General features: G+C 42.2%; 1 protein-coding gene across 1 annotated transcript; it reads right to left on the reverse strand.

The window, feature by feature from the left end:
• Nucleotides 1-11,251: 11,251 nt before the first annotated feature.
• LOC147109951 (sialic acid-binding Ig-like lectin 14) lies at nt 11,252-27,148 on the reverse strand. The gene is made up of 9 exons (XM_086002437.1): nt 27,029-27,148; nt 26,548-26,572; nt 25,201-25,581; nt 23,772-24,083; nt 22,178-22,435; nt 20,715-21,002; nt 18,440-18,524; nt 13,847-13,895; nt 11,252-11,677 (listed from the first exon to the last, which is right to left on the reverse strand). The coding sequence occupies exons 1-9, from the start codon at nt 27,146-27,148 to the stop codon at nt 11,519-11,521; spliced, it is 1,677 nt and encodes a 558-aa protein (XP_085858563.1). The 3' UTR covers nt 11,252-11,518.
• Nucleotides 27,149-27,785: the final 637 nt, after the last annotated feature.

Consider the following 27,785-nt stretch of genomic DNA (forward strand, 5'->3'; position numbering starts at 1 on the left):
ATTCTATATATAAACCACCCCGAACCCCTCGATTAGATTCCAGCCTGTAACTCACCCCCGGGTATCTGTTATTCTATATATAAACCACTCCGAACCCCTCGATTCGATTCCAGCCTGTAACCCACTCCCGGGTATCTGTTATTCTATATATAACCCCCCCGAACCTCTCGATTAGATTCCAGCCTGTAACTCACTCCTGGGTATCTGCTATTGTATATATAAACCCCCTGAACCCCTCGATTAGTTTCCAGCCTTTAACTCACTCCCGGGTATCTGTTATTCTATATATAAACACCCCGCCTCGCCCGCAATTGCTGTCAGTTTAACGATGAATTAATGAGGACCCATTTTCATATTAGTACCCGGTCCCGATCCTAGCCTGCATGGCACAGCTCAGACTCACCATATCCATCTCTTACAGCAATCAACAAGAAGAGATTCAATCGCATTTCACTGAGTTAGTTTTCAATTGGTGTGTGTAGGTGAGGTCGAAATTTGCTATCTCACTTTGCAGTGTCAGTGTCCCTCTGACACAAATTATATTACATCCTGTCTTTTCCTGCATTAAGAATATTAATGGGTTTCTAATAATCTACAAACTTCGTATTGTTGTTTTGTTGGTTCTGCATTTCCAAATGCAGCCGTCCAGGATTTCATTAATAGTAATAATGAGAATGGATGAGCTCAAAGTTTCGTTCAAGTAACACAAAGGGAATTTGTCTTTTAATTCCCCGAGTTATATATGCATGATATGAAATGGAAAATTACCAGCCTTGAAATGACGTTGTATTTTATGATTATAATGTACAATTGCAGGACTGGCTCTGAAATGGCACTGTGGCGATAGTTGTGTATGAATAATTTACCAGCATTAGAGTAATACTGTGTGATAATAACTGTCAATTGCGAAACTAACCTTGAAATGACTGTTTGTGTCATTAGAACACACAGAGACAACTTGAAATGACATTCTGATATTCAGTACGGACGACAAACTAGTTTTTAAATGTCACTGTGTCCAAATAGAGTAGGATTTCTAAAAGGCATATTGAAAAGACATCGTTGTAGATTTTTAACTTGAGTTCGGCTGAAATGTGACATTACCGATTGACCTTGCCTTATAAAACCACGTGAATTCGATGTCCGTTAATATTGAACAAATTATAGCAGAATCCACAACGGGCGGTCGATCCATATCTCCAATTTGGTGCCAGGGGTTAAATTGATAATATAACACAATGAGTTATTCTTTCTTTCTTTCTTTTTTTCTTTCTCTTTCTCTCTCTCTCTCTCTCTCTTCTATATCTGCATTATGTGCGAAGCAAGAATGGGGCAGTCCCAACATCTTGGACAAAGCACAGAATCTGCAGCTTAATCAGCACAGCGTCTTTCTATCTATCTGTCTATCTATTTATCTATTTGGCTGTCAGTCTATCTATATATCTATCTATCTATCTATCTATCTATCTATCTATCTATCTATCTATCTATCTATCTATCTATCTATCTATCTATCTATCTATCTATCTATCTATCTATCTATCTATCTATCTATCTATCTATGTATCTATCTATCTATCTATCTATCTATCTATCTATCTATCTATCTATCTATCTATCTATCTATCTGTATAACTGTCTATCTATCTATCTATCTATCTATCTATCTATCTATCTATCTATCTATCTATCTATCTATCTATCTATCTATCTATCTATCTATCTATCTATCTATCTACCTCTCTGTCTGTCTCTCTATCTATCTATCTATCGATCTATCTATCTGTCTGTCTATCTATCTATCTGTCTATCTATCTATCTATCTATCTATCTATCTATCTATCTATCTATCTATCTATCTATCTATCTATCTATCTATCTATCTATCTATCTATCTATCTATGTATCTATCTGTCTGTCTATCTATCTATCTATCTACCTATCTATCTATCTACCTCTCTGTCTGTCTATCTAGCTATCTGTCTATCTATCTATCTATCTACCTGTCTGTCTATCTATCTATCTATCTATCTATCTATCTATCTATCTATCTACCTATCTATCTATCTATCTATCTGTCTATCTATCTATGTATCTATCTATCAATCTATCTATCTGTCTATCCACCTAAGGGGATTGGTGAACCCTTTCCGAACTGGGCCGTGCAGTCCCTCTGACACTGAATGTACAGAAGAAAATAACAAAAACATGGAGAATCGCAAGGGGGCGAAATGGAAGTGAAAGGAAGTTAATTGGGGAAAAGCACAAGAGAGCAGGGAACGAGGGAACCAGAGAGGGAGAGAGAAGCGGAAGAGGAAATAAAGGCAGCAAAATGGCAATGAGAAGTCCGCAGAGAGGGGTAAGAGAGACCACACTCTCTGACCAGCCATGAGAGGTGTGACTGGGGAGATCGAATAATAAAATATTTGTAACTTGTATCTGATGCAATTCCATCGTAAGTTCCTGAGACCTGATTTCTAAAGAGAGCTGTCTATGTGAAATGATCAAACTGTAATTACACCCTGCCGGAAGTTCAAGCATTGCAGCTCCACCAATCCCAGCAGGGTATAATTACAGTGAGTCACCTTCCATAAGGTATTTCCGGCATACAAGTGGAGATGTGAATTTACCATTGATATACAGAAATAGCAAACCTAACAAGCGCAATGTCAAGCGTATTTGATCGCAATTTCCAGATTACGCCCAAAGGAGGAAACATTGCGCTTGAAATTGCGCTGGTTAGGCTCAGCTTCTGGTTTGCATTAAAATTCGTTTGCAAATCAGCAAAAAAACATATTTCTAAAGGGTGACAGGTCCTCCACCTGTGAGTAAACCGATTTAACATAACAGAAAATGACGGAATGTATGACACTGAAACATTTAATGTTTTAATTGGTGTACACTAGTCTGTGGCTTAGAAATTAACGTTTTTTGTAAATGAGGAAACTTTTAAAATATGCCCACTCTTGCCTTTGCGCCTAAGAAAATCAGCGCAATTTTAATATCCTTCCAGAACGAACAAAATCCCGCAATTACGACCTCGGTGCAAGGCCAGTTTTGCGGGCAGAACTAGATTGGGGCGAATTAAATCTTGAAACAGCGTAAAAGATGAAGGAAAAAAGGAGCCTGATTGGACCTGGGCGTCGCTCACTTATATTGTAAAATTCCACGATCTTTAGCTCTGATTCGGCCAATTTGCCTGGATTGTGCTGATGTAACACGGGGGAAACAGGCAGAAACTCGAGTGTTGTGCTGGGTGAGCGGTAAGCTGACTGAAATGTCCTGGGAATACTTGTCCACGTTCACAATCGGGGCACCAATCGAATCCGCCCAGATAACTGATTACTTACAATTGTCTGGAAATCCAGCCAGAACTCGTCTACGCCCACAATCATGGTTCTCTTGAAATTCGCACCTGATTTTCAGGCGCAGTAGCAAATTAAGGTTACTTTCTGGTGTTTAATTGCAATTTTTTTTGGAACCTGATACCCGGTTTTGAGGGATCATACTGTGGGCCAATGCATTTCAGCAGGTTAACAGACAAAGACCATGTTAGAAATGGTTTGTAAAATAGTTATTCTCACAGAATAGAGAAAAATGTTCAACAGTTACATAAACAAAAATTTCAAACCCCTCCTGCATTTCAACTCACTCGAGATTGTGAATATATATCAAACAAATCCACTTATATTCTGAAAGATGTCCATTCTCCTAGTCCTCATTGCATTGCAATGTTGTCTGTTTTAGTTCATAACATCAGGTGTGCTCAGGCATTGTCAGTTTCAAGACAGTTAATATTCACTTATGTACTGGAGTACAGCGTACAGTTTTGGTCTCCTTATTTAAGGAAGGATGTACTTGCATTAGGGGCAGTTCAGAGATGGTTCACTAGGTTGATTCCTGAGATGAAAGAGTTGTCTTATAAGGAAAGGTTGAGCAGGTTGGGTCTATACTCAATGAAGTTTAAAAGAAAGAGGGGTGACCATTTTGAAACTTATAAGATTCTTAGGCGGCTTGACAGGGTAGATGCATAGAGGATGTTTCCCCTCGTGGGGGAATCTAGAACTAGGGGGCATAGTTTCAGGATAAGGGCTCGCCCATTTAAGACGGAGATGAGGAGGAATTTCGTCTCTCGGAGGGCCGTGAATCTTTGGAATTCTCTACCCCAGAGAGCTGTGGAGGCTGGGTCATTGAATATATTCAAGGCGGAGGTAGACAGATAATTGAGCTACAGGTTCTGGAGTACTGCGTTCAATTTCCGAACTGCATCTCACTGTCGACGTGGCTCAGTTGGGATGGTGTAACCGACGAGATTATCAAACGTACACGGGCTGCTTTTGACCCAATGTAACTGAATATGATGTTATAGTATGTCTAACGATTGTTAGAGAATACTTAATTCAGAAATAACATCTCTCTCTCTCACACACACATACACACAAATGTACCGTTATTTATGATATTAATAATTGGAGTATGCGTCAGAATGGCACCGACCCCGCTTGCAGACGCCTCTGACTCACATTTCACACATATTCCCCTTTCTAGCAGCTAATACAAGTTGAATGTTGGACAGCTGTAGCTGCAGTTAGTTCGCTTGCTGAAGTCGGTGGACGTGTGGTTTCGTCACCTTCGTTAATGAACGCTCTAATGTGTATCTGTGACGCCATAGATAGGAGCTGTTTGACAGTAAACCATTTGACGCTGTGGTAAACAGCTTGCTTTCCAATTGATTTAATTTTTGAATTTCACACTCAAGCTCTCTACTTTTGCACAATTTAACGCAAATTCACCTCTATGAATTGCAGTGTTTTTTTTTGCAAATTTCGGTATGAGGTCTGGGACGCGTGAAATGGACTTGGAGTTTTTGTCAGAAATACATAGCTTAAAGTGATTGAAGCAACAGGCCCTGTCAAACCGATCAGTGCGGGTACAATCCTGGATCTATTACTAATTACTTGGTTATTTTCCTACACGATGGAAATTGCCTCCAGGAGAAATAATTTTACACTGGAAAAATACCAGGGTGAGTGAAGTAAACGACATCACCACAGAGAGTTCACGATGTATAACAACTATCTCAGTCTAACACGGATCACGGTGCTGGACTCCGCTCGCCGGTAATCTATTGGATAAGAGCATCCCGATATCAGCTGCTGGAAATCCACCAATCATTGGCAACCGTGTTACCTCACATATGTTGTGAAACTCCCTCACTGTTAGCGACCATAACTGCTGTCACTCTCAGACAGTTCGAATATGTCTGTGAACATCTGCAGAGCTACTGGATATTACATAGGATTACATCGGATATACGGCATCGAAACAGGCCATTCGGCCCAACCAGTCCCTGCCGGCGTTTATGCTCCACTCGAGCCTCCTCCCGTCTTTCCTCATCTACCCTATCATCGTAACCCTCTATCTCCTTCTCCCTCATATGCTTGTCCAGCCTCCCCTTAAATGCATCCATACTTTTCGCTTCAGCCACTCCCTGTGGTAGCGAGCTCCACATTCTCACCACTCTCTGGGTAAAGAAGTTTCTCCTGAATTCTCTATTGGATTTCTTGCTGACTACCTTATATTGATGGACTCCAGTTCTGCTCTTCCCCACAAGTGGAAACATTCTCTCTGTATCCACTCTGTCAAAACCTTTCATCATTTAAAGACCTCTATTAGGTCACCCCTCCGCCTTCTGTTTTCAACAGAAAAGAGACCCAGCCTGTTCATCCTTTCCTGATAGGTATACCCTCGCGTTTCTGGTATCATCCTTGTAAATCTTCTCTGCACCCTCTCCAGTGCCTCTATATCCTTTTGTATAATATGGCGACCAGAATTGTACGAAGTAATTTAGTGTGATCTAAATAAGGTTTCCTACAGCTTTAGCATAACTTCCCAACTTTTCAATTCTATAACTCTAGAAATAAACCCTAATGTTTGGTTTGCTTTTTTATGGCCTTATTAACCTTTGTCACAACTTTTAGTGATTTGTGTATTTGTTCTCCGAGATCCCTTTGTTCCTGTACCCCACCGAGACTCACACAATATGTGATCTCCTTATTCTTCCAACCACAATGTAATACCACACATATATATGTGTTGAACTTCATTTGCCAATTATATGCCCATTCTGCAAGTTTATTAATGTTCTCCTGTAATTTGTTGCAGTCCTTCTCAGTATTGACTATCCCCTCCCAATTTGGTGTCAACCGCAAATTTAGAAATTGTGATATGGATTCCAAAGTCTAAATCTTTAATGTAAATTGTGAACAGCAGTGGTCCCAGCACTGATCCTTGTGGAACACCACTACCCTGCCACTGTGAATAGCTACCTCTTACTCCTACTCTCTGCTTTCTGCCAGGAAGCCAGCCAGCAATCCATTCTGCTGCTTGTCCCCTGACTCCACATTCTCTGACCTTGTTCATCAGTCTATTATGGGTTACTGAGTGTAATGGAGCCAAGTTTGCAGATGATGCATAGGTGGGTGGGAAGGCAAGTTTTGAAGAGGACTCAAAGACTCTGCAAAGGTATATAGTCAGGCTAAGAGTGTGGGCAAATATTTGGCCGATGGAGTATAATGTTCAAAAGTGCGAGGTTATCCACTTTGGCAGGATAAATAAAAAAGCAAATTGTTATGTAAATGGAGGGAGATTACAAAATGTTAAATTTCAGAGGGACTTGGTGGTCCTTGTGCATGAAACACAAAAGTTTAGCATGCAGGTACAGCAAGTAATCAAAAAAGCAAGTGGATTGTTGGCCTTTATTGCAAGGGGGTTGGATCATAAAAGTAGGGAAGTCCTGCTACAACTGTACAGGGTGTTGGTGAGACCACAGCTTGAGCATTGCGTGCAGTTTTGGTCTCCTTATTTAAGGAAGGATATAGTTGCATTGGAGGCTGTTCAGAAACTATTCACTCGGTTGATCCCTGAGATGATGGGGTTGACTTATGAAGAAAGGTTGAGCAGGTTGGCCCTATACACATTGGAAATTAGCAGAATGAGAGGTGATCTTGTTGAAACATATAAGTTACTGAGGGGGCTCGACAGGGTAGATGCTGAGAGGATGTTTCCCCTCGTGGGGAAATCTAGAACTCGGGGGCACAGTTTCAGAATAAAGGGTCGTCCTTTTAGAACTGAGATAAGGAGGAATTTCTTCCCTCAGAGGGTCGTACATCTGTGGGATTCTCTGCCCCATAGAGCAGTGGAGGCTGGGTCATTAAATACATTTAAGGTGGAGATAGACAGATTTTTGCACAATAAGGGAGTGAAAGGTTATGGGGAGCGGGCAGGGAATTGGCTTTGAGCCCAATATCAGCCATGATCTTATTGAATGGCGGAGCAGGCTCGAGGGGCCAAGTGACCTATTCCTGCTCTTACTTCTTATGTTTTTATGTTCTGCCTTATGGAAGGCCTTTTGAAAAACCAGAAAAATGACCTGTACTGCATTACCATTGTCTACACTCGCTGTTACATCTTCAAAAATTTCAAGAAGGTAGGTCAAGAAAGCCTTTCCCTTTTGAAATCCATTTTGAATATTCATTATATTTTTTGCTTCTAGATGTTCTTCTATTTTCTCATTTAGTACGGATTCCATTAGTTTTCCTACCACCGATGTTAATCTGACTGGGCTATAATTTGCACGACATCTTCTATCCCATTTCTTAAATGTTGGTATTACGTTAGCTATGATGATATCAACAAAGTACCAACAACTCCCGAACAGAGAACTACCCGCCCCCGCACCCCCCCCCCCCCCCGCCGCCAACTCACCAGCTACACAGTTACAGGACAGGAACTAACATTTATGATTCGGATATTTAAATAGCCTTGTTTGCAAACTTTAGCCTCATATCTCCCACATGTTTAGGTACTTGGCTGCCAATGACCTATGAACGAGATGATGTGGTTTGTCTGTAGCCGCTCTCTGCAGACAGGTGGGTTTATCACCTTCAGTCGGCTGAAATGTCAAAGACTCAAAATAGTTTGACAATTTCCATCAGTAAACTTCCATTTTTCGAAGTGACCTCAACTGTTTATCTTCACACTCCAGCGATATGACATTTGGGCAATTAACTCATTCATATCCCAGTAGCATTAGTGAAGCTTTTATGATTGATTTCTCATTTCAGTGCTAGATCTGGGAAGTGTGGCTATAGCTTTTGCATTCGACTGTCAATGCTGCATGAAACAATATTGCCATGTTTTATCTACATGAACAAGTCCCTTTAATGTGATGAGTGTGAACCAATTCTGGACGCAATCAGGAAACTCAATTAAGTCCCGTCGACCCTAAGCATTAGATAGAGAAAAAGAAACAGTGCAGATTAGTTCTGCCGGCAGGACATAAGAGGCCTGTACAATAGCTGACATGCAGCTAGGGGTAAGGGTCAACTGCTGCCTTCCATTACAGATCACAGTGATTTAATCAAAGGAGAGTGGTACAGTTTGCTCAATCCGGTTCAGTGTTGGGGCCTCAGCTATTTACAATCTACATTAACGACCTAGTTGAAGGGACCGAGTGTAATGTATCCAAGTTTAGAAACATAGAAACATAGAAGATAGGAGCAGGAGTAGGCCATTCGGCCCCTCGAGCCTGCTCCGCCATTCAATGAGATCATGGCTGATCATCCAAATTCAGTACCCTGTCCCTGCTTTCTCCCCATATCCCTTGATCCCTTTAGCCTTAAGAAATATATCTGTCTCCTTCTTGAATATATTTAATGAATTGGCCTCAACTGCCTTCTGTGGCAGAGAATTCCACAGGTTCACCACTCTCTGGGTGAAGAAATTCCTCATCTCTGTCCTAAATGACTTACCCCTTATTTTTAGACTGTGACCCCTGGTTCTGGACTCCCCTGTCATCAGGAACATTCTTTCTGCATCTAGTCTGTCTAGTCCTGTTAGAATTTTATAAGTTTCAATGATATCCCCTCTCATTCTTCTAAATTCCAGCGAGTATGAGCCCAATCGATCCAATCTCTCCTCATACGTCATTCCTGCCATCCCAGGTATCAGTCTGATGAATCTTTGCTGCACTCCCTCCATGGCAAGAACATCCTTCCTCAGGGAAGGTGAGTAAACATGCACACAGTACTCAAGCTGTGCTCTCACCAAGGCCCTGTACAACTGCAGCAAGACATCCTTGTTCCTGTTCTAAAATCCTCTCGCTATGAAGGCCAACGTACCATGTTCCTTCTTAAACTCCTGCTGAACCTGCATGCTTACCTTCAGCGACTGGTGCACAAAGACACCAGGTCTCGTTGCACTTCCCCTTCTCCCAATCTATTGCTGCTCAGGTAATAATCTGCCTTCCTGTTTTTGCCAACAATGTGGATAACCTCTCATTGATCCACATTTTACTGCAACTGCCATGCATCTGCCCAATCACCCAACCTTTCCAAATCATACTGGAGTTTCTCGGCATCCTCCTCACAGCACACATGCCCAGCCAGCTTTGTGTCGTCTGCACACTTTGAGATATTGGCCCAGAAATTCTGGTCTCCACAGGTGAGCACGCACGGGGTACTCGCCCGTAGGCCCGATGGAAATGCCGGTTACCTGCAAGCACTGCGCATGCGCGGGAAACCGGCACTTCCGTTCCCCTGAAAGCAGGGGTTCAGAGCTCGAATGCCTGTATGGGAGAGGCTGCGCGTGCGCATTGAACTTCGGTTTCTTTATAGGTTTTCCCGGGAGGGTAAGTCTCTAGAAGTTAGACATATAAAAAGCAGGCGTAAAGCCTGCATTTTAGAAGGTAAGTGGTGAATTAATTAATATTAAAACATTTTTTCCACAGGTTTATTATTTTTTAATACTTTAAAGAAAGGTAAGTTGATCTTTAACCCCGTTAGAATATAAAATTATTTTTTCCAAACCTTAAATTATTGTTTAAAATAGTTATTTGATGTAATTTACAGTTTATTGATTCTTTTTTAATTTATTTGAAGATTTAGTGATGTTATGGGGCCCGTAGTATTTCTAAGTTTTGACAGGTCTTCCTGTCAGACTTATGAATTGAGCAATCCCTGCTCCGATTGGCTCCCCATGGCCCACGTGATCCCAGGGGATGCATCGAACTAACTGCACCCCTGGGATATGCAAGCACTGCACGCTGGCTGCTGGAGCAGGCCCCAGATCGGAATTCCAGGGGGGCCCACAGCTTAAATGCTGGCGCGCAAGGTAAGTGCAGGTCGGGGGCTTGCACCCGCGGGATGTGCCCAACCCGAATTTCGGGGCCATTACATCTAGTTCCCTTGTCTAGTTCATTAATATGATGATACAAAGCTAGGTGGGGCATTTAGCTGTGAGGAGAAATCAAAGAGTCAGCAAAGGTATATAGGTAGCCTAAATGAGTGGGCAGTATGGTGGCAGATGGAGTATAATGTAGGGAAATGTAAGGTTATTCATGTTGGTAGGAAGAATAGAAAAACAGAATTTTGTTAAATGGTGCAAAACTTTTAATGTTGGTTTTCAGAGAGAGTCGGGTGTCCTGCTGCAAGAAACACAGAAAGCTAGCATGCAGGTACAGCAAGCAATAAGAATGGCAAAAGGCATGTTGGCCTTTATTGGAAGGGGGTTGGCGTATAAGAGTAAGGAAGTCTTGCTAAAATTGTACAGGGCCTTGATGAGACCACACACTGTGCACATTCCTGCTCTCCTTATCTAAGGAAGGATATACTTGCCTTGGAGGCAGTGCAACTAAGGTTCACGAGATTGATTCCTGGGATGAGAGGACTGACCTTTGATGAGAGATTGTAAAGAATGGGTCCATACTCTCTGGAGTTTAGAAGAATGAGAGGTGATCTCATTGAAACATACAAGATTCTGAGGGGGACTGACAGGGTAAATGCTGAGAGATTGTTTCCCTTAAGCTGCCCTCGAACTGGCCAAGAAAGCCTCTCAATGAAATAAGTTTAGAAATAAACACTGTTGTTGCCACCGTCCACCTCGCTAATGATTAAATCATTGTACACATGAATCCGGAGCTGAAGTACTTAATATAGCTATTTGCCTAACTCCCAGACCCACCCATTATAATTCCTTCCCTTCAACAGAATGCAGATGAAAACTATTTATGAAAGTTGTCCTGAATGAATCTGATCGATGTTGACATTAAGGTGAGCGTTTATTACACTGGGCTGGGCGAGGCTGCAAACCTAACCCAGCCGCTTATAGATTAAACGCTGTCCCACAGGGGTATTTAACAAGACATTAGGGCGAGGTCTGAAAAGAAAACACTTTCGAATTAAGAAAATTGTTGTTTTATTAAAGCAGATAAAATAGTTTAAAGTTACATTGAGTGCTTCCTGCTCAAGTTCAGACATAGGCTTGCCCTAGAAACACCTTTGGGTTTGGAAATCAAATCTTCCCACAAAGAGAATTGAAATCATAGCAATTAATCTGTTATAGATGTCCGTTCACACAGCTCTTCCTGCAATGTGAAATTCCTATTCTAAGTCATTACACCAGTCTTGTTGATATTGATGGGTTCCATCTGTCAGAATGGCGTGAATCCAGCTGGATTTCATTTAAATTTAATTGCGGCATATTCACAGGGCTCCTCCTTCTGGAGATATCGCTCTTGCTTGCTGACACTGACAGCTGCATACAGGACCTCTTCACTTTGAGCTGACCAGTTTGATGTATCCCCTCTCCCACCAGTGTTTCCACACTTGTCTTGTCTCTGTAAGAGTAAGTAGTGTATTAGTTGTGGAGCTACTGAACCGGGTGAGAGTGTGGGTACTGTTCCAGGATAACCCACTTTATTACGTATCTGCCACCATTCGAATTGTCCTATTCAGCTCCTTCTGCCTGTAAAAGTAAACATTGGGCTTCCCCTGGCCCCGAGTAGCACTGCGCCGATATTACTCCCCCTCCTCAACACTTACCCGACTGCTGGGGGCAGTTCCTGGGGGGCAGCCTGAGTATAATTCTCCGCTCCACCCCCACCCTCACCTCCCTGTCCTCGGCCTCCTACACTGTTCCAATGAAGCTCAATGGAAACTCGAGGAACTGCACCTCATCTTTCGATTAGGCACTTTACAGCCTTCTGGACTCAACATTGAGTTCGACAATTTCAGATCATGGCCAATGCCTCCAATTTTTTAGACAGCAGTTGTTGGTGAGGATTCTGTTGTTGCCATTTACACCTCCTCTCGACCCAACTTATGCTCCATTACTTGTCCCATTACCATCCCCTTTTGCCTCGCACCATCATCCCTTTTGTCATATAATCTCTCCTGCCTTCCAACCTATCACAGACCTTCCCTTTTCGTCTTTCCTCCCCTCCCTCTTTCTCTGTCTCTGTACATGCTTAAAATCTGGTAGATTTCTAACCTTTTCTACTTCTGACAAAAGGTGATCGACCTGAAACGTTGACCCAGAAATTCGGGTCTCCATGGGTGAGTACGCACGGGATTCTCACCCATAGGCCCAATGGAAGTGCCGGTTTCATGCATGCTCTGCACCTGCATGGGAAACCGGAACTTCCGTTCCCTTGAAAGAAGGGGTTCAGAGGTGGAACACGTGCGCCGGAGAGGCAGTGTGCACGCATCGAACTTACATTTTTTTCCAGGTTTTTCCAGGAGGATACGTCTCCAGGAGTTACTCTTATAAAAAGCAGGTGCAAGGCCTGCTTTTAACAAGGTAATTGGTGAATTAATTAAAATTAATTTTATTTCCACAGGTTTATTATTTTAAAATACTTTAAAGAAAGGTTAGTTTATTTTTAGCCCCGTTAGAAAATGTAATTAATTTTTTCAAAAATTTAAATTATTGTTTAAAATAGTTATTTTACATAATTTATAGTTATTTTAAAAATGTGATGTTTTCTTTTTAATTTATGTGAAGTTTTAGTGATATTTTGGGGCTTATACTATTTATAGGTTTGACAGCTCTTCCTGTCATACTTATGATTGAAGCATTCCCTGCAAACCATTGGCTCTCCATGGCCCACGTGGACCCAGGGGGATACATCGAACTAACTGCGCCCCTGGGATACGCAAGAACTGCGCGCCGGCAGTTGGAGGAGGCCCAGGATCGGAATCAAACGCGGGCCCGCAACTCAGCGGTCGGCACGCTGGGTAAGTGCAAGTCGGGGGCTTGCACACACGGGAAGCCCCCGACACGAATTTCTCGGCCGTTACCTCTGTTTCTCCCTCTCGAAAGATGCTACCTGATCTGCTGAATATTTCCAGCATTTTGATTTTTTATTATAGCTAATGATTTCAATCGGGTTTTGGTGGGAGTTGGGGCTGGATATTGATTCATGACCCCGGATTTAAAATCATTCCGGGCTTGGACATGCGAGCTTATTGCTCACCTAGGCCCCTCGCATGGAATGTTGCCGGCCCTCGGTAAACTAGCGCCATAAAATCTAGGGAGGACAATGTAGATAATCCCAGATAAATAACATTCTAATTGAGCCTCTCAAACCTCTCATACTATGTGATCTTGTTGATAATTTAAACCACCGGAGGTACTGCCATGGGTGAGGTGAGTGTAAATATTACTCTGATTAATATAGGCAGTGACACGGGCAATCGATACTCTTAGGCCCACTTTGAATTCAATAGAAATCCACTACAGAGAAAATGCAAGATGTATTTACCAGTACATTACCAGCGCTTCACTTTCTGTTTGTAGAATGAGGTATTCATTCCACCCGTTAAAGACACAGGCAATCCGTTTTCTAGAACAACTGTTAACCCGTTGAACTGCACGGCTAATGTGACTCACTCTGGGTAAAAGCAATGCCATTATCAGTCAGGGGTAACTCCATCGGATGCTGGGCAGTTGCCTTGCCCTCACTTACCTCGGTGTTAATTGGGTTCTACACCACAGAGTAACTCACCGAATCATTGTTGGTTAGGGCGACACCAGTGGTAACTTTTGTCTTCTTCCTGAGTGTTAAAAATTAAAAATAAGGTGCATCTCACAACAGATTATAATTAAATGTAATAAATCTTACAGTGTCTGTGTTTTTGGATTCAAAAACTATTTCTAAATTTGCTGATGACACCAAATGGGGGGGGGGTGTGGGTAGTCAACACTGAGGAGGACTGCAACAAATTACAGGAGCACATTAATAAACTCACAGAATGGGCGAGTAATTGGAAAATGAAGTTCAACACAAACAAATATGAGGTATTACATTGTGGTAGGAAGAATAGGGAGGTCACTTATCACTTGGAGGGTGCGACTCTCGGTGAGGTAGAAGAACAAAGGGATCTCGGAGTACAAATACCCAAATCACTAAAAGTTGCGACACAGGTTAGCAAGGCCATGAAAAAGCAAACCAAGCACTAGGGTTTATTTCCAGCGGAATAGAATTGAAAAGTACGGAAGTTATACTAAACCGGCTTCGAATCTTGGTTAGACCGCACTTGGAGTACTGCGTGCAGTTCTGGCCACAGTATTATAAAAAGGATATAAAGGCACTGGAGAGTGTGCAGAGAAGATTTACAATGATGATACCAGAAATGCGAGGGTACACATATCAGGAAGGGATGAACAGGCTGGGTCTCTTTTCTCTTGAAAAAAGAAGGCTGAGGGGTGACTTAATAGATGTCTGTAAAATTATGAAATATTTTGATAGAGTGGATACAGAGATAAAGTTTCCACTTGTGGGGAACGGCATAACTAGAGGCCATCAATATAAGATATTTAGCAAGAAATCCAATGGGGAATTCAGGAGAAACTTCTTTATCCAGAGAGTGGTGAGAATGTGCAACTCGCTACCACAGGGAATGGTTGAAGCGAATAGTAAAGATGCATTTAAGGGGAGTCTGGAGAAACATATGAGGGAGAAGGGAATAGAGGGTTACACTGATAGATTTAGATGAGGGAAGAAGGGAGGAAGCTCGAGTGGAGCATAAACACCAGCATGGACTGGTTGGGCCGAATGGCCTGTTTCTGTGCCGTACATCCTATGTAATGTAATCCTATGTAATCATCAGTGATTTGTTTGTCTGACATTTCCTGATTAGCTTAGACAGGATTTGATTCCCGTTACTTTTCTATCCTTACACTTCCAAATTTCTAAATGAAGATTTCTCCCTATCTAATGGAGCTGAAAATGATATGGTGCAGTCCGCACTGGGAGGAATGATCAGCCAGCACAGTGATCCATGACAATTGTAGACAATTTTTCGCACCTACTCAAATAACGGACACAGGAATTCCGCACATTAAGTTTGATGAGCAAATAGAGGAGTTTTCTAAAGTGCCTGCACACCGAGTAAGTATCAGACGGGGGAGAGTTGCTGTTTGCTTAGACGGTGTTTGAATGGCAGGCATGAGCTCCACACCTTAATAAACAACCTATTAAGTAGCAGACAAGTGTTTCATGTAGTGTGTTCACACCTTGTTAAATATACACGATTTGCACACATTGGTTTGACAAACTGTCTAAAGAGCAGACGGAAGAGTTTAATGCAAAATCCTTCCTAAATTTTATAATTACACACAGGACTTCCAGAAAGTGCGGTAACACATTCATTCCTCATATTGCATAGTTTAATTCTGGACCATTGGAGTTATCAACTGAGAAAGAAAAGAATTTCCTTTTTCAATCAGTTTGAAAACCTGAATTCTGTTTTTTCATTCCATTGACTAAAAGGAGTTAATTTGTCTTCAAATTTAGCATGTTATTGTTTTTTTCTGATGCTGTTCTGGGAAGTTGCCCATTTAAAAACCAGCTTCACTCAAACAGGACTGTTGGACTTGATTGAGATACACTTGCTGCCCAGTCTGAGGTTGTTCTCAGGCATAGGCCTGAGGAAAGACAATATAAGAAACATAAGAACATAAGAACATAAGAAATAGGAGCAGGAGGAGGCCATTTTGCCCCTCGAGCCTGCTCCACCATTCAATAATATCATGGCTGATCTTCTTCCTCATCTCCACTTTCCTGCACTATCCCCATATCCCTTGATTCCCTTAATATTCAAAAATCTATCGATCTCAGTTTTGAATATACTCAACAATTGAGCATCCACAGCCCTCTGGAGTAGAGAATTCCAAAGATTCATCACCATCTGATTGAAGAAATTTTTCCTCATCTCAGTCCTAAATGGCCGACCCCTTATTCCGAGACTGTGACCCCTGGTTCTAGACTCTCTAGCCAGGGGAAACAACCTTTCTGTATCCACCCTGTCAAGCCCTGGAAGAATTTTCTATGTTTCAATGTGATCAACTCTCATTCTTCTAACCTCTGGAGAATATAGGCCTATTCTGCTCAATCTCTCCTCATTGGACAATCCCCCCATCCCAGGAACCAGTCTGGTGAACCTTCGTTGCATTCCCTCTATGGCAAGGACATCCTTCCTTAGGTAAGGAGACCAAAACTGTATACAATACTCCAGGTGTGGTCTCACCATGGCCCTATACAATTGAAGTAGAAGTCTTTGCTCTTATACTCAAATCCTCTTGTAATAAAGGCCAACATACTATTGCTTTCCTAATTGCTTGCTGTATATGCATGTTAACTTTCATTCATTCGTGTGCAAGGACACCCAGACCCCTCTGACCACCAACATTTCGTTAGTCTGCCTTTCGAAACACAGAATCTTCTGTGATTATTTAAAATATATTTAAATTAGCTGCTTCTTTCGAATTGTCGATTTATTTAAATTCAATTGCTTCCAGTTACTTTGTTGATAGTATTCAACAACCTGCCTTTATTCAATTGAAAAATTCTGACAGTAGCTTTGGAAGAAACTAAACAGCTTCAGAAGAGTGATATATAAGAATAACACGTTTCTGCAAATACCGTTGTTTTTCTCTTACACCCTAACAACTAATGTAAAAATATATTCTGAGTTCCTGCTAACAGCTGCCCGTTGGTAGCTTTTCAGCCATGGATCAGTGGGGAGCACTTTCGCCACTGAGTCAAGTAGTTTGTGGTTCAAAGTCCCGCTCCAGGGACTTGAGCACAAAAATCCAGGCTGAGCCTCCACTGCAGTAATGAAGGAATGCTGCACCGTCGGAGGAGCCTTCATTCGAATGAGACGTTAGACCGAGGTTCAGTGTGCTTTCTAGGGCGGACGTAATAGATCCCATGGCACTATTTCGAAGAAGAGCAGGGGACTCCTCTCCAGTGTCCTGGCCAATACTTATCCCTCTATCAACAGATTATCTGGTCATTATCTCATTGCTGTTTGTGGGAGCTTGCTGTGCACAAATTAGCTGCCGCATTTCCTACATTACAACAGTGACTACACTTCAAAAGTACTTCATTGGCTATAAAGCACTTTGAGACGTGCTGAGGCAGTGCAAGGCGCTATAGAAATGCAAGTCTTCATTTCTTTACTTTCTTACCATTGAAGAGATTCATATTTTAATAAAACTATCAATGGCCCCCACTGCTTCTGTAATGCCATCTGGCCCTACAACACCCGCCAGCGCTTCGAAATCTGCGATGTTCTAATTCCAGCCTCTTGTTCCCCCTTTCGATCACCCTCCATTGGTGGCCGTGCCTTCCATCACTCAGCACACACACCCTGGAATTATCTCCTTGGACACCACCGCGTCTCCACGTCCACCTTCTCCATTAAGGACCACCTTAAAACCAACCTCTCTGAACAAGATTTAAATTACTGCTCATTACATCAGCTTCTCTGAATTGGTGTCCGACTTATGTTCCCTTCTGAAGCCCTTGCAACTGTTCCTACAAGGTGCTATAGGAAGGCAAGCTGTTGGTTGGCTGTTAAAGGCCAAATCCAGAAGAATGAAATTGCAGTTATAGAGTGACTTTACCTCAGGATGTTTCCAAAGCACTCCATAGACAATGGATTATTATTTGAAACTAGTTTTCTAAGCAAACATGGAAGCCATTTTGAACAGAACAATAACCCACAAACAGCAATAAGACAAATGAAGAGTTAATTATCTTCCCTGGATTGATTGCAGATATATGCTTGCCGTGACACAGGGAGAACTTCAATACACTTCCTCCAATATTATCGTGGGATCTTTCACATCCGCAGGAAGATGGTGTTCCAGATTAAATGTCTGGAAAGACGGCATCTCCAACAATGCTGCACTCCAGCATAATAGCAGCCTAGATGTGGTGCTCATGTTCTGTTTTGAGGCTTGAACCCAAAAGCATTGGACATGGAAGCGAAAGCTACTGGGGACAAGAGAACAAATATTCTGGTCTACTATTAGTGTTGGGAGAAGCGATAGGCCGACCATAGGCCGCCAATAGACTGGCCATAGAGTGGCCAAGGGCAGATCAGCCTTTAACACTTCCCTACTTGCGCCACAGAAGCACTTGACCTCTTTAATCTTCCCCTTCACAAATCGTAGCTGAGTTTCAGGGTCAATGCTCTCATGGGTTAATTATGTGATACAATAGTTTCTGAGAGGCCGAACTTCTGATGCTATGGCCCCTATTAAATCTGTGATTGACACAAGAATTTAACTAACTATGAGCCAGAAGTACCTCCATATCTTCACCACGATCAGGATCAGCAGGATAACTCCGGCGGCTGCTAGTACTGAGATAACAATATCCCAGGGAAATGTTCCTGCAATATTCAAAAAGACTTTGCAGTTTACTATTGCTATAATATTACATCGTGGTATTAGGATAATTTTATCAGCTTGTGTAGGCAAGTTTCCTAGAAATTCTCATCTTAAAAGTAAGAGTCTCATTATTTCTATCCATTCCTAAAAAGGCAGGACCCTGACCAGGCAATCAGAAGATGCACTATTTGGAAATTACCCCGAATCTATTTCCCTACAAATCCTTAGGGTGTTTTATTCATTTAATGGGGAATGTTCACGGAGCACTGAGAGGGCATCATTTGAACTGATGTCTCCTTCCAAAGACTGAAACTGAAATTCAGCAATGGATATCTCCCCTGTGTAAATTTAAATAATTGTCTTAAGTTTGCTTTCCTACATGTTAAGTGCATAAGAAATCAAGATAATAAAATGTAAATAAACAATCCCCTATACACATCTCAGCATTGGTAACACGTGTTGAATCATTTAATGCAACTTTTTGGTGAAGAAAATTACGTGGAACCGAGAGAGAGTGGATAGGATTGATCTATTTCCCTTAGATGAGAGGTCAATAACCAGAGGCACAGGTTTAAAGTAATTGTAGAAGGATTAGGGGGGAATTGAGTGGAATCTATTTCACCCATACGGTGGTGGGTTACTGGAACGCACTCTCTGAAAGGGTGATAGAGGTAGAAACCCTAATTGCATTTAAAAAGTACTTGGATATGCTCTTGGAACACCGTAGCCTGCAAGGGTACAGACCAATAACTGAAAAGTGGGTTTGGGCTGGATACCTCTTCTCAGCCGCCGCAGACACGACTGGCCGAATGGCCTCCTTGTGTGCACTAAATATCTATGATTGTAACTGAGATGTTTTGCAAAATCGGGCCTTAAAGAACTAGCGACTCCTCTTCATACAATACGGTGTTTGAAAGGCATGGGACCATCCACAGTGAACGCATGTGATTAATGATTTGGCTCAATATATGTATCCAGGTACAACTCTGAGAGCCTGCCTATATCCTCGCTGCATACCTGGATCTGTCCGCCTGTTGTCCAATACTTCAATTCAATCTAACATCTGCTCTTTCAATTATCCCGAATGTTCTATTCAATTTTCAGGATTATCCCATGTTATCTTCTAAGCATACCTCCAATACAATCATCCGAAGGGCAATCTGATATAGCTGTAAAATGTGTTTGTTGAGCGAGGTGAAAAAGCTGAACTAAGCGTTCAAAACTAGCACGTTCATGAGAACAAAAGAACATATGGAATAAGAGCAGGAGTCGGCCCTACGGCCCCTCGAGCCTGCTCCGCCATTCAATAAGATGATGGCTGATCATCGACTTCAACTCCAATTTCCCGCCCGATCCCCATATCCCGTAATTCTTCTGCAGTCCAAAAATCTATCGATCTCAGCCTTGAATATACTCAATGACTGAGCATCCACAACTGTCTGGGGTAGAGAATTCCAAAGATTCACAACCCTCTGAGTGAAGAAATTCCTCCTCATCTCAGTCTTAAACGCTTTATCCTGAGACTATGCACGCTAGTTCTAGAAACTCCTGCCAGGGGAAACAACCTCTCAGCATCTAACCTGTCAATCCCCTTCAGAATCTTATATGTTTCAATGAGATCACCCCCCATTCTTCTAATCTCCTGAAGGTATAGGGCCAATCTATTCAATCTCTCATCATAGGACAGCCCTCTCACCCCAGGAATCAATCTAGTGAACCATTGTTGCACCGCCTCCAAGGCAAATTTATCCTTCATCAGGAAACGAGACTAAAATTGTGCAATGTTCAATTAAATGATAGACTGCTGCCGGCTACCATTAGAGTGAGAGGACACCTGACATCATACAGCGTTCAATTCATTCAGAACGTTCTGTTTTATTAACGATTGCACGCTACCTCTACTGCTTTATACTAATCCCTTCCAAACGTGACAAAAACAAGGCGACACTAAACAAATCCGGAAATGAGAGACAGATTTAAAATGCATTCACTATTCCCATCGCAACTTTCAATAATTTGTTGGCCAGACCATACACTATTTAAAATATCCATGGATTCAGAATTAAATTACCAATGGATTTGGCATGCAGCTGTCGAATGACACTGTCATTTGCCACCGTTCATTTAGCCACTAACAAGTGATGGACCAAACCGTCCACAGTACTTATATTACAGGAAAGTTTAGTATTTACCTCCAGATTGGAGCTCGTATGTTCCGACAGTAAAGCCATGTTCGTTTACTCCAAAACACGAGATCTGGTGTCCAGTTCCAGTTGGGTGAGTCAGTGTCATGGAGCTCTGCACCAGGTGACTATTCAACGCCGAGGAGAGGATATTGATATCTGAACTGTTCGCAGCGATGTTTCTCCCATTGATGTCCCAGGTGATGTTTGCTGAGGGGCTGGCTCTGACACTGCAGGTACAATGAATCCCACTGTCAGAACTGGTGCAATTCGGGCCTGATTCCATCGTGGGTTTATCTAAAAAAAGAGAAGTCAAATTGAGATAGTTTCCATCAAGCAGTGTGGAGTGTATAAATGGAACCAATTTCGGCATTTAGATTAAGCAGAGAGATCAATGCACATAACGAGTTTGATTTGGACCATTCAATGTTACATTCATTTAATACTTCATCAGACATTCCTGTCGCCTAGTTTCTAGCAAGGCAAAAGCTCATGTATAAAATTGCATCAAGCCAATGAGCAGTCAATTGAACCATATATTTCGTGGAACAACATGTGCAATGAGACAGTTGTCCTTTGAGGAGAGATTCAGCAGATTGGGCCTATATTCGCTGGAGTTTAGAAGAATGAGAGATGATCTCGTTGAAACATATGAGATTCTGAGGGGGATTGACAGGGTAGATGCTGAGAGGCTGTTTCCCCTGGCTGCAGATCCAGAATTCGGTGTCACCGTCTCAGCATAAAGGGTCGGCCATTTAAGACTGAGGTGAGGAGGAATTTCTTCACTCAGAGGGTTGTGAATCTTTGGAATTCTCTACCCCAAAGTGTTGATAATGTTCAGTCATTGAGTACATTCAGGCTGATACAGTTAGATTTTTGGACTCTAGGGGATTCTTGGGATATGGAGATCGTGCGGGAAAGTGAACTTGAGGTCGAAGATCAGCCATGATCTTATTGAATGGCGGAGATGGCTGGAGGAGCCAAATTGCCAACTTCTGATGCTAATTCATATGTTCCTATATTCTGATATTGTGAGAATTCCCGAGTTAAAATCTTGTAAATCAACCCGACCAACTCGTCCAACATGTCAATTCTGGTAAACACCTCAATAACTTCTGCTCAGTTTTTGTCTTTATTTAATTCTATAAATTTCTACCTTTGTGGTGGACTATAACGTTCCTACACTTCGGGGCCGCTGGATTCAGTCTGCCCTACGGAAATTCTGGCGTTGCACATCCCACATATTCATTCAGTTGGTTTTAACCAATCAGAAATATATTCGACCTGGAGTTGTGTATTGGGGTCTCCAGGTGGTTTTTAACACTGTCTTTTACTCAATGAATTTGGTTCAACACCCCTTCTTTTACTGACATTTCAGGGGATATTACTGACGGATTTTGAGACAGTTGTGTGAAAACTTTAAGACGGGCTGATGTCCCAATATACATTTGATAGGTTGACACAGCACTTACATTGTACAGAAATCAGTGTGGAGCTGTTCGCTTTGCCCAAGTGATTGTCAGCCACGCACCAATATTCACCGTTATCTTCAGAACTAATGTTGTGGAATATCTGCTTCAGTTCACCGGTGGAAGACCTGCTGATCATTTCACCATTTCGGAACAACGTTAAGTTGCCCAGTATGTTCCCCCGGGCCGTGCAGTATAATAATAAAGAGCTCCCTTCCACTGCTGCTGTAGAGGAATTGATGGCTGGTTTTTGTGGGCCAGCTGGAAGAGATGAGGCCATTGATTCTAAATGTGGTTATCAGTGCGGATGAGGAAAATAAAACAATATATGTGACAACTAAAGAAGAATATTAAAGTAAGATATGGTGGTTATTTTGTAAACTATGTATTCAAAATGAAGCTCATGACTTATGCACTAGATCTTAAGCTTATTTAAAAATAAGCATTCTTTCCCCTCTTATCTTCAAGTATTTGAAGAGTAGTATGTTTTCCCGTATAAGGTTCTATTCCTCCGGTATATCAACCAAGTGGCCATTCGTCCCAGAATAAGTAGGGTGGACTTTCCCATCTCTTACACAGGGGTGCTGAGGCCAATTGTAGAATTCCAAACAACGGCCCAGCTAAATTGTGCCACAGGTTATCAAGACCATAAAAAAAGCAAACCAAGCACTAGGGTTTATTCCGAGTTGGGTGGAATTGAAAAGTAGGGAAGTTATGCTAAACCTGTATCGAACCTTGGTTAGACTACACTTAGAGAACTGCACACAGTTCTGGTCGCCATATTATAAAAAGGATATAGAGGCACTGGAGAGGGTGCAGAGAAGGTTTACAAGGATGATGCCAGAAATGTGGGGGTATACATATCAGGAAAGGATGAACAGGCTGGGTCTGTTTACTCTTGAAAAAAGAAGGCTGTGGCATGAATTAATAGAGGTCTTTAAAATTATGAAAGGCTTACAGAGAGAATGTTTCAACTTGTGTGGAAGAGCATAACTAGAGGCCATCAATTTAAGATAGTCACCAAGAAATCCAAGAAGGAATTCAGAAGAAACGTATTTACCCAGAGAGTGGTGAGAACGTGGAACTCACTACCACAGGGAGAGGTTGAGGCAGATAGTATAGATGCATTTAAGGGGAAGGTGGACAAGCACATGAGGGAGAAGGGAATAGAGGGTTAAGCTGATAGATTTAGATGAGGAAAGAGGGGAGGAGGCTCGAGTGGAGAGTAAACACCGGCATGGACTTGTTGGGCCGAATGGCCTCTTTCTGTGCCGTATATCATATATATGTATGTAAGATTGCTAAGACCATGAATGGACTCCCCCTGGTCTGTATGTTTCAGTTACTCTGTGCCTGAAACGTCATTGGACATTGGGAGCCTTTGAAATAACATTTCAGATAAACCACACCCTTCGAGCGACCAATATTACTCCATGTTGTGGGGTAAATGTCAAATAATGTGATTACAAGAAATAGTAGATAGTCACTTCGGTTACTTGATTATCCAGGCGAGCTATCTTTACATTCAGCAAAAAAGACATCTATTGAATAGGTTCATCAACATGTTGTTTGATTGTAGCATAGAGCAAGCACTTACGTTTAACATCCAGTGTAAGAGTTTCTTCTTCAGTAGCTGTGGCACCGTCGACTATAAGTTTACATCCCAGCTTCTTTCCATGATGGTGCGGTGATGGGTTGAAGTTGAAAGTGGAGGAAACATACTGGGAATACTCGAAACTTTTAATTTGTTCTTTTGAAGTTGTAATCTCTGGCACAAATTGAGGTACAACTTTGTCATGGGTCCACATCAGTTCAAGGTTGGTGGACGGGCAACTGTGGGTGACTGAGCAGATCAGGTGTGCTGGCTTTCCTGAAATCAATTCCCCAGAGACTGATATCCGTGGTTTATCTGTAAGTAGAGAAGGACATTCGCGTTACCGTAGATTTTATTTTTAAAAATTGCCAATAGTGTGCAAGTTGATTCTGCCAAAAGACTTTGAAAAATGACCCAATGATATGTGGGCCTGTAAATGATCTGATTGAAGAAATCCCTCCTATGTATTGACCATGTCCTCTGACCTGTCCATTAGAAGTACAAATCTTGATTTATTTTTCCATATCCTTGAGGAATTGGATTTTGACACACCGGTCTTTACTTTTATTCATTCACGGAATATGAGCATCGCTGAGAAGGCCAGCATTTATTGCCCATCCCGAAATTCCCTTGAGAACCGCTGCAGTCCGTGTGGTGAAGGTACCCCCACAGTGCTGTTAGGGAGTGAGTTCCATGATTTTGACCCAGTGACGATGAAGGTTTGGCGATATATTTCCAATTCAGGGTGGTGTGTGACGAGGAGGGGAACTTGGAGGTGGTGGTGTTCCCATGCGCCTGCTGCCCTCGTCCTTCTAGGTGGAAGAGGTCGCGGGTTTGGGAGAAGCTATTGAAGAAGCCTTGGTTAGTTGCTGCAGTGCATCATGTCGATGGTACACATTGCAGCCACAGTACGCCGGTGGTGGAGGTAGTGAATGTTTAAGGTGGTGGATGGGCTGCCAATCAAGCAAGCTGCTTTGACCTGGATGGTGTCGAGCTTCTTGAGTGTTGTTGGAGCTGCACTCATCCAGGCAAGTGGAGAGTATTGCCTCACACTCCTGAATTGTGCCTTGTTGATAGGGGTAAGGATTTGGGGAGTCAGGAGGTGAGACACTCGCCACAGAATAGCTAGCCTCTGACCTGCTCTTTTTGCCACAGTATTTATGTGGCTGGTCCAGTTAGGTTTCTGGTCAATGTTGACCCCCAGGATGTTGATTGTGGGAAGCTTCTGTAAGTTACTATGAAAGCCAGCGCCCCATTTCAGTTCAAGTCAAAATATAACACACACCTCGGAATTATTCAATGGACCAGTCCTGCGGTGTAGCCTGTGATATGGGCCAAGAGTAACACGAAATCTTTCCATTTCATGTTAAAATTAAATGGCACTGGCGAGATGAAATATAAATTACAAAATGAACAAATCAAAAAATCTTACATAAAATAGAAAGAGTGACCTTAGCTTCAGTAGAATATCCTTCTATATTATTCTGGGCGTTGATGATCTTCAGTTTGAAATAATAAACACCTTCATCGATCTTCCTGATATCCTTTAACCTTAAGGAACATTGTTTCTTTCCAAAGTCGCCAGTGAATTGCGCTCGCCCTCTATAGTTCAAGGGCACATTGTCTGAATCCCGGGAATCATAGATAATCGAGGCCGCTGAGCTACCAGGTTTCCGACCCCCCTTTAACCACATACCCTGCGGACTGTGGCCGTAGGCGGGATAATCAAATGTACACGGGATCTCTGCACATGACCCGCTCACCGCCGACACATTCCACGGCACCTTCACAGACCATCGTGAACTGTGGACAACTGGTGAAAAAATAGAAAATAAACACTCATTGAATTACGCAATGATATAGCAATTAAAACGTACCCTGGCCGTCAAGTTAAATACTATTAATTTAACCTTTAAAAACCCCACCAACATATTCATTAGTACATCAATTAAAACTTTTCAATGAAACCATTCAAATTCCAATAAGTATTCCATTGAAAGCCGATAAATCAAAGAGTAAATATTAAATCAATCTTATAAAATACAAGATAACGTTTCAAAAAAAATATACGTTGAATGCGCAAATCGGGAATTTGTAAGTTATCAACTAAACATGTACTATCTCCACAAACAATGAATTGTTTAATTTCCCATAAAATGGAGATCGCTTCTGACATTAATTATTAAATATGAATATTTTACCTTCGCTAAACATCAGAATGGTGATAAATATGATATTCTTCATGACTGGAGGCGGTACACGATGTCAAAATAACAGAAATTGATTTTATCACAGAGAAGTCACATTTCTGCATTCCATTCTCCGGTAATAGGCTGGAGGTCGTAGCGAATCGAATCAGAGTATTAGGAGGTCATCAGTTCGCCACCCACCAATCATTGGGAACCGCGGTAGCCCACACAGCTTGCGCCACTCATCAAATGCTGGTGATCTAAACTGCTGGAAATCTAGGCCACTTGGAATATGACAGGGTGGATCAGTGATCGGCCCTCAGTTACAGGATATGTTGAGGCCCAGCCAATGTTGATTAACCCCGAGCAGAAATGCACCCAGCCTTCTCATCATCTGCACAGTTACAGGACAGGCGGTGGCACTTTAGATTGCAATATCTAAAATAGCCTCTCCACCAGCTATAGGCGCCCCGACACACAACTCCCAGACACTGAGCTATTTATCAGCCCTTGAACTGTGAATGTTTGAAGAATGAAGCTGTGGTTAGTCCTGTAGCCGTTGTCTACAGACGTGTGGGTTGATCACCTACAGTAGTTCGGGGGCACAACACATACCTGAAATGTCAAAAGATACAAAGGAGTTTTACAGTAAACAGCTTGAAGTGGGTAAAGTACCACTTTTAGAAGTGACGTCATTGTTTATACTGACACTGCAGAGAGATGAAATCTGCTGAAATTAACTCATTGAGATCCCAGTTGCTACAATGACGAGTTTATGAAGTTTCTGACTTTAATGCAAGAACTGTGAGGTGTGACGTGAGCTTTCAGATTGGAGTGTCAAAGCTGCTGGGAACAACGTGGATATTTTTATCCACGGGAACACATCCCTGCCAATTGACCAATGTGATCAAACCCTGGATACAAACGGGAACCTCATTCAAACACAGTCCAGCTTCAAACTAGGCACATTTGGAATCAGATTAAGAAGCAGAATAAGTTCAGATTAGTTGGAAGATAAGAGGACCGTATCACTGCTACCAGGCAGGGGTTAGTGAACAATCGCTACCTTACCTTATAGATCTCAGTAAAGCACCTCCGATGAGACTCGTGCAGTGTGGACAGCACAATTCTAAATCTGAAATCCGTTACACTTTCCTGAGCAAATTGCTTATTTTTCTGGCGCTCTCCCATTACAATATGTTGAGCGTTCTATTCTTACTAATTGGACTTCTCCACACAGGAAATATATTTAATACACCGGCTTTTTCTGAAGCATACAAGAGGAGGGGCACAGCAACCGCGGCAGTGAGATCAGAGCTCCTGAACATTCCGGGCAACCAAAGCCTTGCAGAACACCAGGAACTGTTGAAAAGGAAAAACAGGTCAGTCGCTATCTTTTGGATGAAGATATCAGTGAACATTTTGGGTGAAGAATTAATCAGAATTGAAAAGGGAAGGTAATCAAACTGTTCAGTAAAGCGAGAAAGAAGAAGACTTGATGAGACAACAGAGGTCCACATTACAGGATGGGGATCACTCGCTTACAAATCAGTTAGGGCAAGGCTGTTACAACATATAAAATATCATTGGGCAGTAAATGGAAATACCATATAAGAACTGAGGGATGTGCAATCGGTGCAGAGGATGATGATTGTCCAGCAGGAACACACCATGAGAGTTTCTGAATGTGACTGTTTTCAACATTCTAGGATATATAGGCATTAATTTGAACATGCAGTCCCGGTGCAATGCCACTTTTTCCAGACTATCTCTGGGCTCGGGAATTCAGGAAAGGGAACAAGGCCTTCTCGGGAGTGCCCCCCGTTTA

Source organism: Somniosus microcephalus, chromosome 12, assembly GCF_052327205.1.
Source record: "Somniosus microcephalus isolate GS21.2 chromosome 12, FLI_Smic_1.0, whole genome shotgun sequence".
Lineage (NCBI taxonomy): Eukaryota > Metazoa > Chordata > Chondrichthyes > Squaliformes > Somniosidae > Somniosus > Somniosus microcephalus.

Bases quoted from the DNA above. Each gene is read 5' to 3' on its own strand.
- LOC147109951 (XM_086002437.1), bottom strand. From the start codon at position 27,148: ATGGGAGAGCGCCAGAAAAATAAGCAATTTGCTCAGGAAAGTGTAACG. The intron at 24,084-25,200 runs GTAAGATTTTTT...CTCTACTTACAG, and splicing joins GGTCACTCTTTCTATTTTAT to ATAAACCACGGATATCAGTC. The intron at 21,003-22,177 runs GTAAGTGCTGTG...CTCTTTTTTTAG, and splicing joins CACACTGATTTCTGTACAAT to ATAAACCCACGATGGAATCA.